Consider the following 14061-nt stretch of genomic DNA (forward strand, 5'->3'; position numbering starts at 1 on the left):
AAATTGGCATGATACATTTACCTGACATAATAAATTGTTACATTTAATTATTCTAACTGACTTTGACATTATTTTCATTAAAGAGTTAAAAAGAATAGTCAAACATTCACTCACAATTAATGATCCACAGATATCATTAAAACCTTTTCATTTATGGAGTCAGATGAAATAATGCGAGAATACATTTCCAAATGTATTTCATTTAATCAAAAATACTTTGCTACGAGAAAAGAAGAGACCTTCCGCGCTGGTCGGATGCCGGACTTTGGGCTTATCGAGTGCGAGCTTACAATCATATTAAAGGAGAACTCCGGTCAATTTTAACATTGAGCTCATTTTTTTTGTAAATTTGGAGTGCTGTCAATACAGAGAACAACGACAAATCGGTGTTGCCTACATCGTGTTATCCTCTTTTTAAAATTTGCACCCTGTTGACTTCAATGGGGCAAGTTTTAAACCTGCTTTTAGCCTCTTAACATCCTTGATGTGTCATTACAAGTGCACAGCCATTGTGAGTGATTCCTTCAGAGTGAACACGGGTCAATCTGACTGCAGTATATGTGGCGATGGATTCAAAACATAAAAAAATAAGACCTGTGTCGGTAATGAGAACCTTGTGTGTTTTAATACAATGTCTTTTTCATAATGTGCATAATACACAGTCAATGCTCTGTATGTCACTCAAAGGAGGGAATTTGTGTAACCGTAGTTATTAAACTTTGTAACAACGTTTCGATTTTGATTCCTGCCTCTCTTACAGATGAAGATGAGTGTGAGACGCGGAGTCCGTGTGGCGAAAACGCTCAGTGTTTCAATACACATGGAAGTTACTACTGCACCTGTGATAAAGGATTTAAATCAGATCCACCCAATTTCACAGCATCAACCGGACAGTGTGTGGGTACGAGAGGGGTTTATCTGATAAACTATGATTACTATGACTACTATGATTAAAACACTATGATTAATACCAACTGTTTCCCCAACAGATATCAATGAGTGTCTTGAGAAGACCTCTGAATGCACAGATGGTCTGGTGTGTGTGAACACCGTTGGCTCTTATAACTGCACGTGTCCTGAAGGATTTGATCGTGATGCAAGACTAAACTCATCATGTGAAGGTGAGCGGCCTCACTCGTATTGCTTTCCATTTACTGTTAATCAAACCAAAGAACTTCAGTTTCAGAAATTTCATGCTGAGACCACATGAAAATTACCCAAAAATACATATGGTTTGATGACGATAATTATCATCGAGTTTTATACATGTTTGGTATCATTTGAAATGCCTGAATTTTTTAAATGTCTTTTAGGAATTATATAGGCCTAAAACAGTGATGATCTCAAGTGTACCCTCACTTTTTCATGCGTATATATCAGTAGGCTTTTATAGAAATACATTTTTTAAATATAACAAAGTAGAATCAATGATTTATATATTTTTTTCTGCCATTAGTGCGACTGGTACAAAGGTCCCATTTCCAAATAAGTAAAACAAAAGGTAATAAGGTTTTTAAGAGTTTAGAGATAGCTGGCACACAAAGGAAGGTGGTCTCTAGACAAATGGTCTCCTACCCCCCAAAAGGTGTCAACACTGAATGTAAATTCCCATTGTTAGCAGATGTTTCCATGTGAAAGAAGTTCTGTCTATATACTGAAATACAACGAGAAGACCGTGGCCTTTCTGTATCTCAGATTAGCCTGAGAGGCTGACAGTGAGATTCTCAGCTTTATGTATAATGTCGGGTTCGCATCTCTTCTCTTTATTCCAGAGCATTTGATGTTTTGTATCGATTATCTTTGAATTGATAATGAAATTGGCATGATACATTTACCTGACATAATAAATTGTTACATTTGATTATTCTAACTGACTTTGACATTATTTTCATTAAAGAGTTCAAAAGAATAGTCAAACATTCGCTCACATTTGAGCGAATCTAGTTTAAAACTAGATTAAAGCCGCATCTCTTCAGCCAGGCATTCATATAATATTTTTAATCTTACAGTTCAAATTACAATCCGGCCTCTAGTTAATAAACGCCAGAGGAGAACTGGCCCCCGACTGAGCCTGGGTTCTCCCAAGGTTTTTTTTCCTCCATTGGGTCACCTGATGGAGTTTTAGGACACCATTAGGTCACTTGATGGAGTTTTTCGGTTCCTTGCCACTGTTGCCTTTGGCTTGCTCAGTTGGGGATATTCTGGGGATATTTAATTTGATTTTATCAATCAATAAATTCCACTAGAAACAAACCTTGTTGTATTATTTTAATTTAATACTGTGAAGCTGCTTTGATACAATCTGTATTGTGAAAAGCGCTATACAAATATACTTGACTTGACTTGACTTGACTTGACATTTAATGATCCACAGACATCATTAAAACCTTTTCATTTATGGAGTCAGATGAAATAATGCGAGAATATATTTCCAAATGTATTTCATTTAATCAAAAATACTTTGCCACGAGAAAAGACAGTAACACATAGAGACCTTCCGCGCTGGTCGGAGACCGGACTTTGGGCTGATCGAGTGCGAGCTTACAATCATATTAAAGGAGAACTCCGGTCAATTTTAACATTGAGCTCATTTTTCTGTAAATTTGGAGTGCTGTCAATACAGAGAACAACGACAAATCGGTGTTGCCTACACCGTGTTATCCTCTTTTTAAAATTTGCACCCTGTTGACTTCAATGGGGCAAGTTTTAAACCTGCTTTTAGCCTCTTGACATCCTTGATGTGTCATTACAAGTGCACAGCCAATGTGAGTGATTCCTTCAGAGTGAACACGGGTGAATCTGACTGCAGTATATGTGGCGATGGATTCAAAACATAAAAAAATAGAACCTGTGTCGGTAATGAGAACCTTGTGTGTTTTAATACAATGTCTTTTTCATAATGTGCATAATACACAGTTAATGCTCTGTATGTCACTCAAAAGAGGGAATTTGTGTAACCGTAGTTATTAAACTTTGTAACAACGTTTCGATTTTGATTCCTGCCTCTCTTACAGATGAAGATGAGTGTGAGACGCGGAGTCCGTGTGGCGAAAACGCTCAGTGTTTCAATACACATGGAAGTTACTACTGCACCTGTGATAAAGGATTTAAATCAGATCCACCCAATTTCACAGCATCAACCGGACAGTGTGTGGGTACGAGAGGGGTTTATCTGATAAACTATGATTACTATGACTACTATGATTAAAACACTATGATTAATACCAACTGCAAAATGATCAAATGGAATGTTCCCCTCAACCTTTTTCAAAACATTTAAAAAACTGGACGTTTTGATCTTTCAGAGAACTTTCAGAAATGACATTTTTACAAATTAATGGAAAATATTCTTGGAACATATCTTGTTTGCAGTGATGGTGTTTAAACCCATAACTAAATATGCATAGCCTAGATAATTATTAGATGTCAGATAAAAACAGAGGATTTTTTTTTACCTAGTTCAAGCCCTGATTAATATCTGACCCTGATTATAACCATCCAAGATCTATGTGATGCATTTATAAATTAAGCATATAATTGAATGAAACTTGAAACATGAGGGGCTCTATCTTGCACCCAGCGCAATTGACTTTGTACACCGACGCATGTATCATTCCTATTTTGCACCCGCGCACATCGGACTTTTCCCTCCACAGACGCACGTCGGTAAACTAGCAAATGCACTTGCGCTCCCGGGGGCGGTTCAGCGCAAAGAGGAGGCGTGTTCCGGCGCAAACGTTCCCTGATGCTATTTTGCAGGTTTAGAAAACAATTCCGCCACTGACCAGGAAAAACATGCGTTGCGCTTGTTATTCATATGCTGTTTTAAGGGCGCATGCTTGGCCATAATGTAGCGTGTGCACAACGCGCATACACTTTGCTTTTCTCATCTACATAGAATCAGCAGTTTTCATTTTTGCAAATCATACATTATTACAAAAGATAGATAGATAGATAGATAGATAGTTTCTTATAAAAGCATAAATCTAGCTTACACATTTACCCAAATTATCATACGCCTGTTTAACCACCAGCTTCACTTCTCTGTGTTTTACGGCCCTGATGAGAACGTCAGTCTCCTCGGCTGTGAACCGCTCCTGGCGTGCGCCTGGCAAATCCACCATGGAACAAGCGCGTCTGCTCGTAAAGGGAATGTGAGATGACGCTCTGATTGGTTTATTTCACGTTATGCCCAAACCACACGTATGAATAATGAAGCTACTTCAGACCAACCCATTTTAGATTTGCATCGGGCGCAAGAGTCATTTATCCTGTCGGTATAATAGCAACAGCACCCGAAACCCGCCCACAAAGTTACTTGCGTTTCGCACTTGATACTTGTGTTCCCTTTCGTGGTCACTCCGAGTTACGTCGGATGACGACGGATGGGGTTTCGCTTAGAAAGCCTATCACCTTCGAGTATATAAAACGAGCCAATGGCAATGAAATACCATGGGTCTGCGGAATTTGCATAGCGTAGGTCTGCCCCCCTCTGGGGGTATATAAGGAAGTACGCCGGAAACATGCAGATATGTTTTCGCTTCGGAGCCGAGAGCTATTCTTCTCTCCACATAGAAGCCTGAATCCTGAGTTACTCTTTATCTCTTCATCTTCGAGACGAGCGAACTCTCCGGTGTTGGTGTGATGGCGATTCCAGCGAGTGCACATTACCCTGCTGATCTGATCAGTGATCTGACAGATATTGTGTTTCTCCCTGGCCACTTCAACATCCGCAGAGTTTTTCCTCTCACAAAAGAGCTTGCACGCGGCACGTCTTTTTAAAGATGCCTCGCCCGTGCACTTCTGGTTGCGGTCGCATTGTGTCTAATTCTGATGGGCACAATCACTTCTTTGTGTGTTTGGGCATTGATCACGCTAAAGCCGCGTTTGTGGATGATTCATGTTCTCACTGTGGGAACATGACTATCTCCGCGCTTCGGTCGAGACTCAATGAGCTCACTCGAGCGAGAGTCCCCCCACCCACACCCCGATCTACGGTCTCCCCGGGAGGCTGTACTTCGGCTGGTGGCCGGGGTGACCTGAGGGTAACGGTGTGGAACAAACCGCCGACTCGTCCACGGTCCACACCCCCCTCTCCAGCACTGGTACCCGCGAGTGTCCAGACTGAGACCACTGGTCCCTCTACGGAAACTGGTCCGCTGGTCCGATCCCCGTCGGCGTCCAACCCCAATACCTTTCTTCCCGGATGTGCATGAGGAGGTCACGCGGTCCTGGAAGACACCATTGTCTTCCCGCGATCGTTCGTCGACCTTCTCCGCCTTCCCACCCCTCGATAGAGCTGCTGCTTGTGGGTACACTGGGGTTCCCCCGGTGGAGCGTTCTGTCGCGATGCAGCTGTGTCCGTCAAGCGCTTCCTCTCGGGGCGACCCTAAGCACCCGTCCAAAGCCTGTAGATTTTCGTCTACCCTGGTGGCGAAGTCTTACAGAGCGGCGGGACAGGCAGCTGCCTCTCTGCATGCCCATCTTGCAGGTCTATCAGGCCCAGATGCTCAGGGACATGCACGAGGGCAGGGCTGACCCAGGGCTCTTTGATGAGCTGCGTGCCGCCACCGACCTTGCTCTCCGAGCGACGAAGGTGACCGCACGCTCCCTGGGTCAGGTGATGTCCACAGCTGTGGTCCAGGAGAGACACATGTGGCTGAACCTGGCTGATATGCGGGAGGCCGTGCGGACTCGTCTGCTCGACACCCCCATATCCCAGGCCGGCCTCTTCGGCGGTGTGGTCGAGGACTTTGCCCAACAGTTCTCGACCGCTCAGAATCAGACTGAGGCGATAAAGCACATTCTGCCCCGACGGCCCGCTGCTGCCTCCACCCAGCCGTCGGCACAGAATCTTCAGCCTGCTCGCCGCCGAGGGCGCCCTCCTGCGGCTCCCGCCCCTCCCGCACGGCCCCAGCAGCAGCCTCCACCCGGGCCGCGTTGTGGAGGAAGCCGCAGGAAGGCGCCACAGCCCTCTCCGGCCCCGCGGCCGGCTAAACGCCAGACTAAGCGGCGCCCCTGAGACGGGCTGCTCAGGATTGGCAGTCAGTTTTTTACAGGAGATGGTAGCAGGGCCACTCCTTCCCCCGGTGGAGGGCCGGGGGAGAATCTTTTGTTCTCCACTCCCCGCTGCTCGTCCAACGACGAGCAGTACCCTAATGTGGTTAAATAAAGAACTGATTCCCCCAATCCTGAGCACACAGAGCTCTCGGACCATAGTGCGCGCCGCCCACGGGTCCCGCCACTATCGCCCCCCTCTGTCACAGAGTTCTCGGATGACAGCATGCGCAGCCCACGGGCCACGCTCCTCTCATCCCCCTCTGTCGCCAGACCTCTGCCAGAGCACGCCCCCGTGGGACGCTGGTCCTCCCCTGGCCTCCTCTGGCAGGACGCGGCTAATGACCGTGCCCCCACACAGGGCCGCTATGCCACCCTCGCCTGGGCCGGTCATTCCGCCTCGCTGCACCACCGACGGTACGTCTGTGGTTCGTATGACCCCGCTGGTGTACTTTCTGGAGGCCTGGCTAGAGCTTCCCAGACTGTCCCGGTGGGTCGCGAGAACCATCAGGCTCGGCTACGCGATTCAGTTTGCGCGGTCTCCTCCCCGCTTCAGGGGAGTCCGCTTCACTATGGTCGGTGGCAATGCCCCTGTCATGACAGCGGAGGTCGACACCCTACTGGCGAAGGGTGCGATCGAGATTGTCCCTCCAGCCGAAATGAGGTCCGGCTTCTACAGCCCTTACTTCATTGTACCGAAGACATCCGGTGGGTTACGGCCAATCCTCGACCTGTGCATCTTGAACCGCTCCCTTCACAGGCTGCCGTTCAAGATGCTCACGGCCAAATGCATCCTCCAGTGCGTGCGGCCGCAGGATTGGTTTGCAGCGATCGACCTGAAGGACGGCCTACTTTCATGTCTCCATTTTACCTCGACACAGACCGTTCCTACGGTTTGCGTTCGGGGGGCGGGCATACCAGTACGCGGTTCTCCCATTCGGGCTAGCCCTGTCTCCTCGCGTCTTTACGAAGGTCGTCGAGGCAGCCCTTGTTCCCCTCCGGGAACACGGGGTTCGCATCCTGAACTATCTCGACGACTGGCTGATCCTAGCTCACTCTCGAGATCAGGTTTGCGAACACAGGGACCTAGTGCTCCAACACTTAGCTCGTCTGGGCCTTCGGGTCAACTGGGAGAAGAGCAAACTCTGCCCCGTGCAGAGGATCTCTTTTCTCGGTATGGAGATCGACTCGGTCGCCATGTGCTCACAGCTTACGAGCACGCGTGCGCAGTCACTGCTGACTTGTCTTCGCCAATTCGAGGACAAGAGTGTGGTTCCACTGAAACTATTTCAGAGGCTCCTGGGGCATATGGCATCCGCAGCCGCAGTAACGCCGCTCAGATTGCTTCATATGAGACCGCTTCAGCTTTGGCTTCGCAATCGAGTCCCGAGGTGGGCATGGCAACACGGCACGCTCCAAGTCCCAGTGACTCCAGCCTGCCGTCAGACCTTCACCCCGTGGACGAACCTCAGTTTTCTACGGGCCGGAGTGCCCTTAGAACGAGTTTCCCGGCATTTTGTTGTATCAACAGATGCCTCCACCACGGGCTGGGGAGCCATGTGCAATGGACATGCTGCTGCGGGCTACTGGACAGGACCCCCCACCGCCTTTGGCATGTCAATTGCCTCAAGTTGCTGGCTGTACGACTCGCCCTGCACCGCTTCCGTGCGCTGCTCAGGGGTCAGCACGTACTAGTCCGATCAGACAATACCGCGACAGTAGCGTACATCAACCATCAAGGTGGTCTACACTCCCGCCGTATGTCGCAACTCGCTCGCCACTTCCTCATATGGAGTCAGAAGCATCTGAGGTCGCTTCGAGCCATTTATATCCCAGGAGACCTGAACCAGGCGGCCGGCGAGCTGTCTCGGCTTCGGCCTCTCGCTGGAGAATGGAGACTCCATCCCCAGACGGTCCAGCTGATTTGGGATCAGTTCGGGGATGCACAGGTAGATCTGTTTTCCTCCCACGACTCGTCCCACTGGGACCTGTATTATTCCCTGACCGAGGGCACGCTCGGCACGGATGCACTGGCGCACAGCTGGCCGCGGGGCCTACGCAAGTATGTGTTTCCCCCAGTGAGCCTCCTTGCGCAGACTTTGCGCAAGATCAGGGAGGACGAGGGGCAGGTCGTTTTGGTTGCCCCGTATTGGCACAACTGGACCTGGTTCTCAGAACTAGTACTTCTCGCGACAGCACCTCCCTGGCCAATTCCCCTGAGGAAGGACCTGCTTTCTCAGGGACGGGGCACCCTTTGGCACCCTCGTCCCGATCTTTGGAACCTCCACGTGTGGCTCCTGGACGGGACGAGGCAGGTTTGAGTACCCTACCACCAGCGGTGGTGGCTCCCATCACTTCCGCTAGAGCATCGTCCACAAGACATGCCTATGCGTTGAAGTGGAACCTCTTCGTCAACTGGTGTTCTTCTAAACATCAAGAACCATCGAAATGCCCGATCAGTGTCGTGCTTTCCTTCCTGCAAGAAGGGTTGGAGCGAAGGCTGTCTCCCTCCACCCTGAAAGTGTATGTTGCCGCTATTGCCGCACATCATGACGCAGTTGATGGTAAGTCTCTGGGAAAGCACAACCTGATCATCAGGTTCCTGAGGGGAGCGAGGAGACTGAATCCTCCTCGTCCTCCCCTCGTACCCTCTTGGGACCTCTCAGTGGTTTTAACTGCCCTGCAGAGTGCTCCCTTTGAGCCTCTGCAATCAGTAGAGCTTAGGTTTCTGTCAATTAAGACAGCGCTCCTGGTTGTATTGGCCTCCATCAAGAGGGTAGGGGACCTGCAGGCATTTTCGGTTGAGGAAGCGTGCCTGGAATTCAGGCCGGCTAACTCTCACGTGATCCTGAGACCCCGGCCTGGATATGTGCCCAAGGTTCCTACCACACCCTTTCGAGACCAGGTAGTGAACCTGCAAGCGCTGCCCTTGGAGGAGGCAGACCCAGCCTTGGCACTGCTCTGTCCAGTGCGCGCCCTCCATGCTTACGTAGACAGAACGCAGTGTTTCATGACCTCAGACCAGCTCTTTGTCTGTTATGGTGGGAAGCTGAATGGAAAGGCTCTCTCCAAGCAATGGTTGTCCCACTGGATAGTGGATGCCATTGCTTTGGCATACCAGCAGCAAGGTCGACCGTGCCCCCTTGGTGTGACGGCCCACTCCACCCGGAGTGTGGCATCCTCTTGGGCTCTAGCGCATGGCGCCTCGCTAACAGACATCTGCAGAGCTGCAGGCTGGGCGACACCTAACACATTCGCGAGATTCTATAATCTCCGAGTGGAGCCAGTTTCTTCTCATGTACTCGCTTCAACTAGCCGGTACTAGATTCTGCTCAGGTGTCTTCGCTTGCTCGCCATTCTTCTCCACGGACGGGATACGTGCGATATTCTCTTCAGGTGAGCCTAATAAGCCCTGAGTCTCCTCAAGCACTGACGACGTCAACGCCAGAGTTATGCCACTGGCAGCTTTCGCGCTTGGCTAGGTGCCTCCATGTGCATGGTTCCCCCTCTGGGCGACCCCCACATATGTATTTCCACTGTAAGCCTCTCTGAGCATGTGTCTCAAGAGCATGTGTCTCACCTTTTCATGCGTATATATCAGTAGGCTTTTATAGAAAGAACATTTTTTAAATATAACAAAGTTTTTCCTGCCATTAGTGCGACTGGTACAAAGGTCTCATTTCCAAATAAGTAAAACAAAAGGTAATAAGGTTTTTAAGAGTTTAGAGATAGCTGGCACACAAAGGAAGGTGGTCTCTAGACAAATGGACTCCTACCCCCCAAAAGGTGTCAACACTGAATGTAAATTCCCATTGTTAGCAGATGTTTCAATGTGAAAGAAGTTCTGTCTATATACTGAAATACAACGTGAAGATCGTGGCCTTTCTGTATCTCAGATTAGCCTGAGAGGCTGACAGTGAGATTTTTCAGCTTCATGTATAATGTCGGGTTCGCATCTCTTCTCTTTATATTCCAGAGCATTTGATGTTTTGTATCGATTATCTTTGAATTGATAATGAAATTGGCATGATACATTTACCTGACATAATAAATTGTTACATTTAATTATTCTAACTGACTTTGACATTATTTTCATTAAAGAGTTAAAAAGAATAGTCAAACATTCACTCACAATTAATGATCCACAGATATCATTAAAACCTTTTCATTTATGGAGTCAGATGAAATAATGCGAGAATACATTTCCAAATGTATTTCATTTAATCAAAAATACTTTGCTACGAGAAAAGAAGAGACCTTCCGCGCTGGTCGGATGCCGGACTTTGGGCTTATCGAGTGCGAGCTTACAATCATATTAAAGGAGAACTCCGGTCAATTTTAACATTGAGCTCATTTTTTTTGTAAATTTGGAGTGCTGTCAATACAGAGAACAACGACAAATCGGTGTTGCCTACATCGTGTTATCCTCTTTTTAAAATTTGCACCCTGTTGACTTCAATGGGGCAAGTTTTAAACCTGCTTTTAGCCTCTTAACATCCTTGATGTGTCATTACAAGTGCACAGCCATTGTGAGTGATTCCTTCAGAGTGAACACGGGTCAATCTGACTGCAGTATATGTGGCGATGGATTCAAAACATAAAAAAATAAGACCTGTGTCGGTAATGAGAACCTTGTGTGTTTTAATACAATGTCTTTTTCATAATGTGCATAATACACAGTCAATGCTCTGTATGTCACTCAAAAGAGGGAATTTGTGTAACCGTAGTTATTAAACTTTGTAACAACGTTTCGATTTTGATTCCTGCCTCTCTTACAGATGAAGATGAGTGTGAGACGCGGAGTCCGTGTGGCGAAAACGCTCAGTGTTTCAATACACATGGAAGTTACTACTGCACCTGTGATAAAGGATTTAAATCAGATCCACCCAATTTCACAGCATCAACCGGACAGTGTGTGGGTACGAGAGGGGTTTATCTGATAAACTATGATTACTATGACTACTATGATTAAAACACTATGATTAATACCAACTGTTTCCCCAACAGATATCAATGAGTGTCTTGAGAAGACCTCTGAATGCACAGATGGTCTGGTGTGTGTGAACACCGTTGGCTCTTATAACTGCACGTGTCCTGAAGGATTTGATCGTGATGCAAGACTAAACTCATCATGTGAAGGTGAGCGGCCTCACTCGTATTGCTTTCCATTTACTGTTAATCAAACCAAAGAACTTCAGTTTCAGAAATTTCATGCTGAGACCACATGAAAATTACCCAAAAATACATATGGTTTGATGACGATAATTATCATCGAGTTTTATACATGTTTGGTATCATTTGAAATGCCTGAATTTTTTAAATGTCTTTTAGGAATTATATAGGCCTAAAACAGTGATGATCTCAAGTGTACCCTCACTTTTTCATGCGTATATATCAGTAGGCTTTTATAGAAATACATTTTTTAAATATAACAAAGTAGAATCAATGATTTATATATTTTTTTCTGCCATTAGTGCGACTGGTACAAAGGTCCCATTTCCAAATAAGTAAAACAAAAGGTAATAAGGTTTTTAAGAGTTTAGAGATAGCTGGCACACAAAGGAAGGTGGTCTCTAGACAAATGGTCTCCTACCCCCCAAAAGGTGTCAACACTGAATGTAAATTCCCATTGTTAGCAGATGTTTCCATGTGAAAGAAGTTCTGTCTATATACTGAAATACAACGAGAAGACCGTGGCCTTTCTGTATCTCAGATTAGCCTGAGAGGCTGACAGTGAGATTCTCAGCTTTATGTATAATGTCGGGTTCGCATCTCTTCTCTTTATTCCAGAGCATTTGATGTTTTGTATCGATTATCTTTGAATTGATAATGAAATTGGCATGATACATTTACCTGACATAATAAATTGTTACATTTGATTATTCTAACTGACTTTGACATTATTTTCATTAAAGAGTTCAAAAGAATAGTCAAACATTCGCTCACATTTGAGCGAATCTAGTTTAAAACTAGATTAAAGTCGCATCTCTTCAGCCAGGCATTCATATAATATTTTTAATCTTACAGTTCAAATTACAATCCGGCCTCTAGTTAATAAACGCCAGAGGAGAACTGGCCCCCGACTGAGCCTGGGTTCTCCCAAGGTTTTTTTTCCTCCATTGGGTCACCTGATGGAGTTTTAGGACACCATTAGGTCACTTGATGGAGTTTTTCGGTTCCTTGCCACTGTTGCCTTTGGCTTGCTCAGTTGGGGATATTCTGGGGATATTTAATTTGATTTTATCAATCAATAAATTCCACTAGAAACAAACCTTGTTGTATTATTTTAATTTAATACTGTGAAGCTGCTTTGATACAATCTGTATTGTGAAAAGCGCTATACAAATATACTTGACTTGACTTGACTTGACATTTAATGATCCACAGACATCATTAAAACCTTTTCATTTATGGAGTCAGATGAAATAACGCGAGAATATATTTCCAAATGTATTTCATTTAATCAAAAATACTTTGCCACGAGAAAAGACAGTAACACATAGAGACCTTCCGCGCTGGTCGGATACCGGACTTTGGGCTGATCGAGTGCGAGCTTACAATCATATTAAAGGAGAACTCCGGTCAATTTTAACATTGAGCTCATTTTTCTGTAAATTTGGAGTGCTGTCAATACAGAGAACAACGACAAATCGGTGTTGCCTACACCGTGTTATCCTCTTTTTAAAATTTGCACCCTGTTGACTTCAATGGGGCAAGTTTTAAACCTGCTTTTAGCCTCTTGACATCCTTGATGTGTCATTACAAGTGCACAGCCAATGTGAGTGATTCCTTCAGAGTGAACACGGGTGAATCTGACTGCAGTATATGTGGCGATGGATTCAAAACATAAAAAAATAGAACCTGTGTCGGTAATGAGAACCTTGTGTGTTTTAATACAATGTCTTTTTCATAATGTGCATAATACACAGTTAATGCTCTGTATGTCACTCAAAAGAGGGAATTTGTGTAACCGTAGTTATTAAACTTTGTAACAACGTTTCGATTTTGATTCCTGCCTCTCTTACAGATGAAGATGAGTGTGAGACGCGGAGTCCGTGTGGCGAAAGCGCTCAGTGTTTCAATACACATGGAAGTTACTACTGCACCTGTGATAAAGGATTTAAATCAGATCCACCCAATTTCACAGCATCAACCGGACAGTGTGTGGGTACGAGAGGGGTTTATCTGATAAACTATGATTACTATGACTACTATGATTAAAACACTATGATTAATACCAACTGCAAAATGATCAAATGGAATGTTCCCCTCAACCTTTTTCAAAACATTTAAAAAACTGGACGTTTTGATCTTTCAGAGAACTTTCAGAAATGACATTTTTACAAATTAATGGAAAATATTCTTAGAACATATCTTGTTTGCAGTGATGGTGTTTAAACCCATAACTAAATATGCATAGCCTAGATAATTATTAGATGTCAGATAAAAACAGAGGATTTTTTTTTACCTAGTTCAAGCCCTGATTAATATCTGACCCTGATTATAACCATCCAAGATCTATGTGATGCATTTATAAATTAAGCATATAATTGAATGAAACTTGAAACATGAGGGGCTCTATCTTGCACCCAGCGCAATTGACTTTGTACACCGACGCATGTATCATTCCTATTTTGCACCCGCGCACATCGGACTTTTCCCTCCACAGACGCACGTCGGTAAACTAGCAAATGCACTTGCGCTCCCGGGGGGCGGTTCAGCGCAAAGAGGAGGCGTGTTCCGGCGCAAACGTTCCCTGATGCTATTTTGCAGGTTTAGAAAACAATTCCGCCACTGACCAGGAAAAACATGCGTTGCGCTTGTTATTCATATGCTGTTTTAAGGGCGCATGCTTGGCCATAATGTAGCGTGTGCACAACGCGCATACACTTTGCTTTTCTCATCTACATAGAAGCAGCAGTTTTCATTTTTGCAAATCATACATTATTACAATAGATAGATAGATAGATAGATAGTTTCTTATAAAAGCATAAATCTAGCTTA

General features: G+C 45.4%; 1 protein-coding gene across 1 annotated transcript in view; it reads left to right on the forward strand.

The window, feature by feature from the left end:
* Positions 1-14061, forward strand: part of LOC308687967 (uncharacterized protein) — a gene marked incomplete at its 5' end in the record, with an annotated part of 168805 nt that overhangs the window by 24654 nt on the left and 130090 nt on the right. The window contains 6 exons of the mRNA XM_081360784.1: positions 761-901; positions 990-1121; positions 3015-3155; positions 10836-10976; positions 11065-11196; positions 13085-13225. Coding sequence (XP_081216910.1) covers positions 761-901; positions 990-1121; positions 3015-3155; positions 10836-10976; positions 11065-11196; positions 13085-13225 — 828 coding nt within the window. The remainder of the gene's footprint in view (positions 1-760; positions 902-989; positions 1122-3014; positions 3156-10835; positions 10977-11064; positions 11197-13084; positions 13226-14061) is intronic.

The sequence above is a fragment of the Scardinius erythrophthalmus genome (assembly GCF_964197995.2).
Source record: "Scardinius erythrophthalmus genome assembly, chromosome: 3".
NCBI lineage: Eukaryota > Metazoa > Chordata > Actinopteri > Cypriniformes > Leuciscidae > Scardinius > Scardinius erythrophthalmus.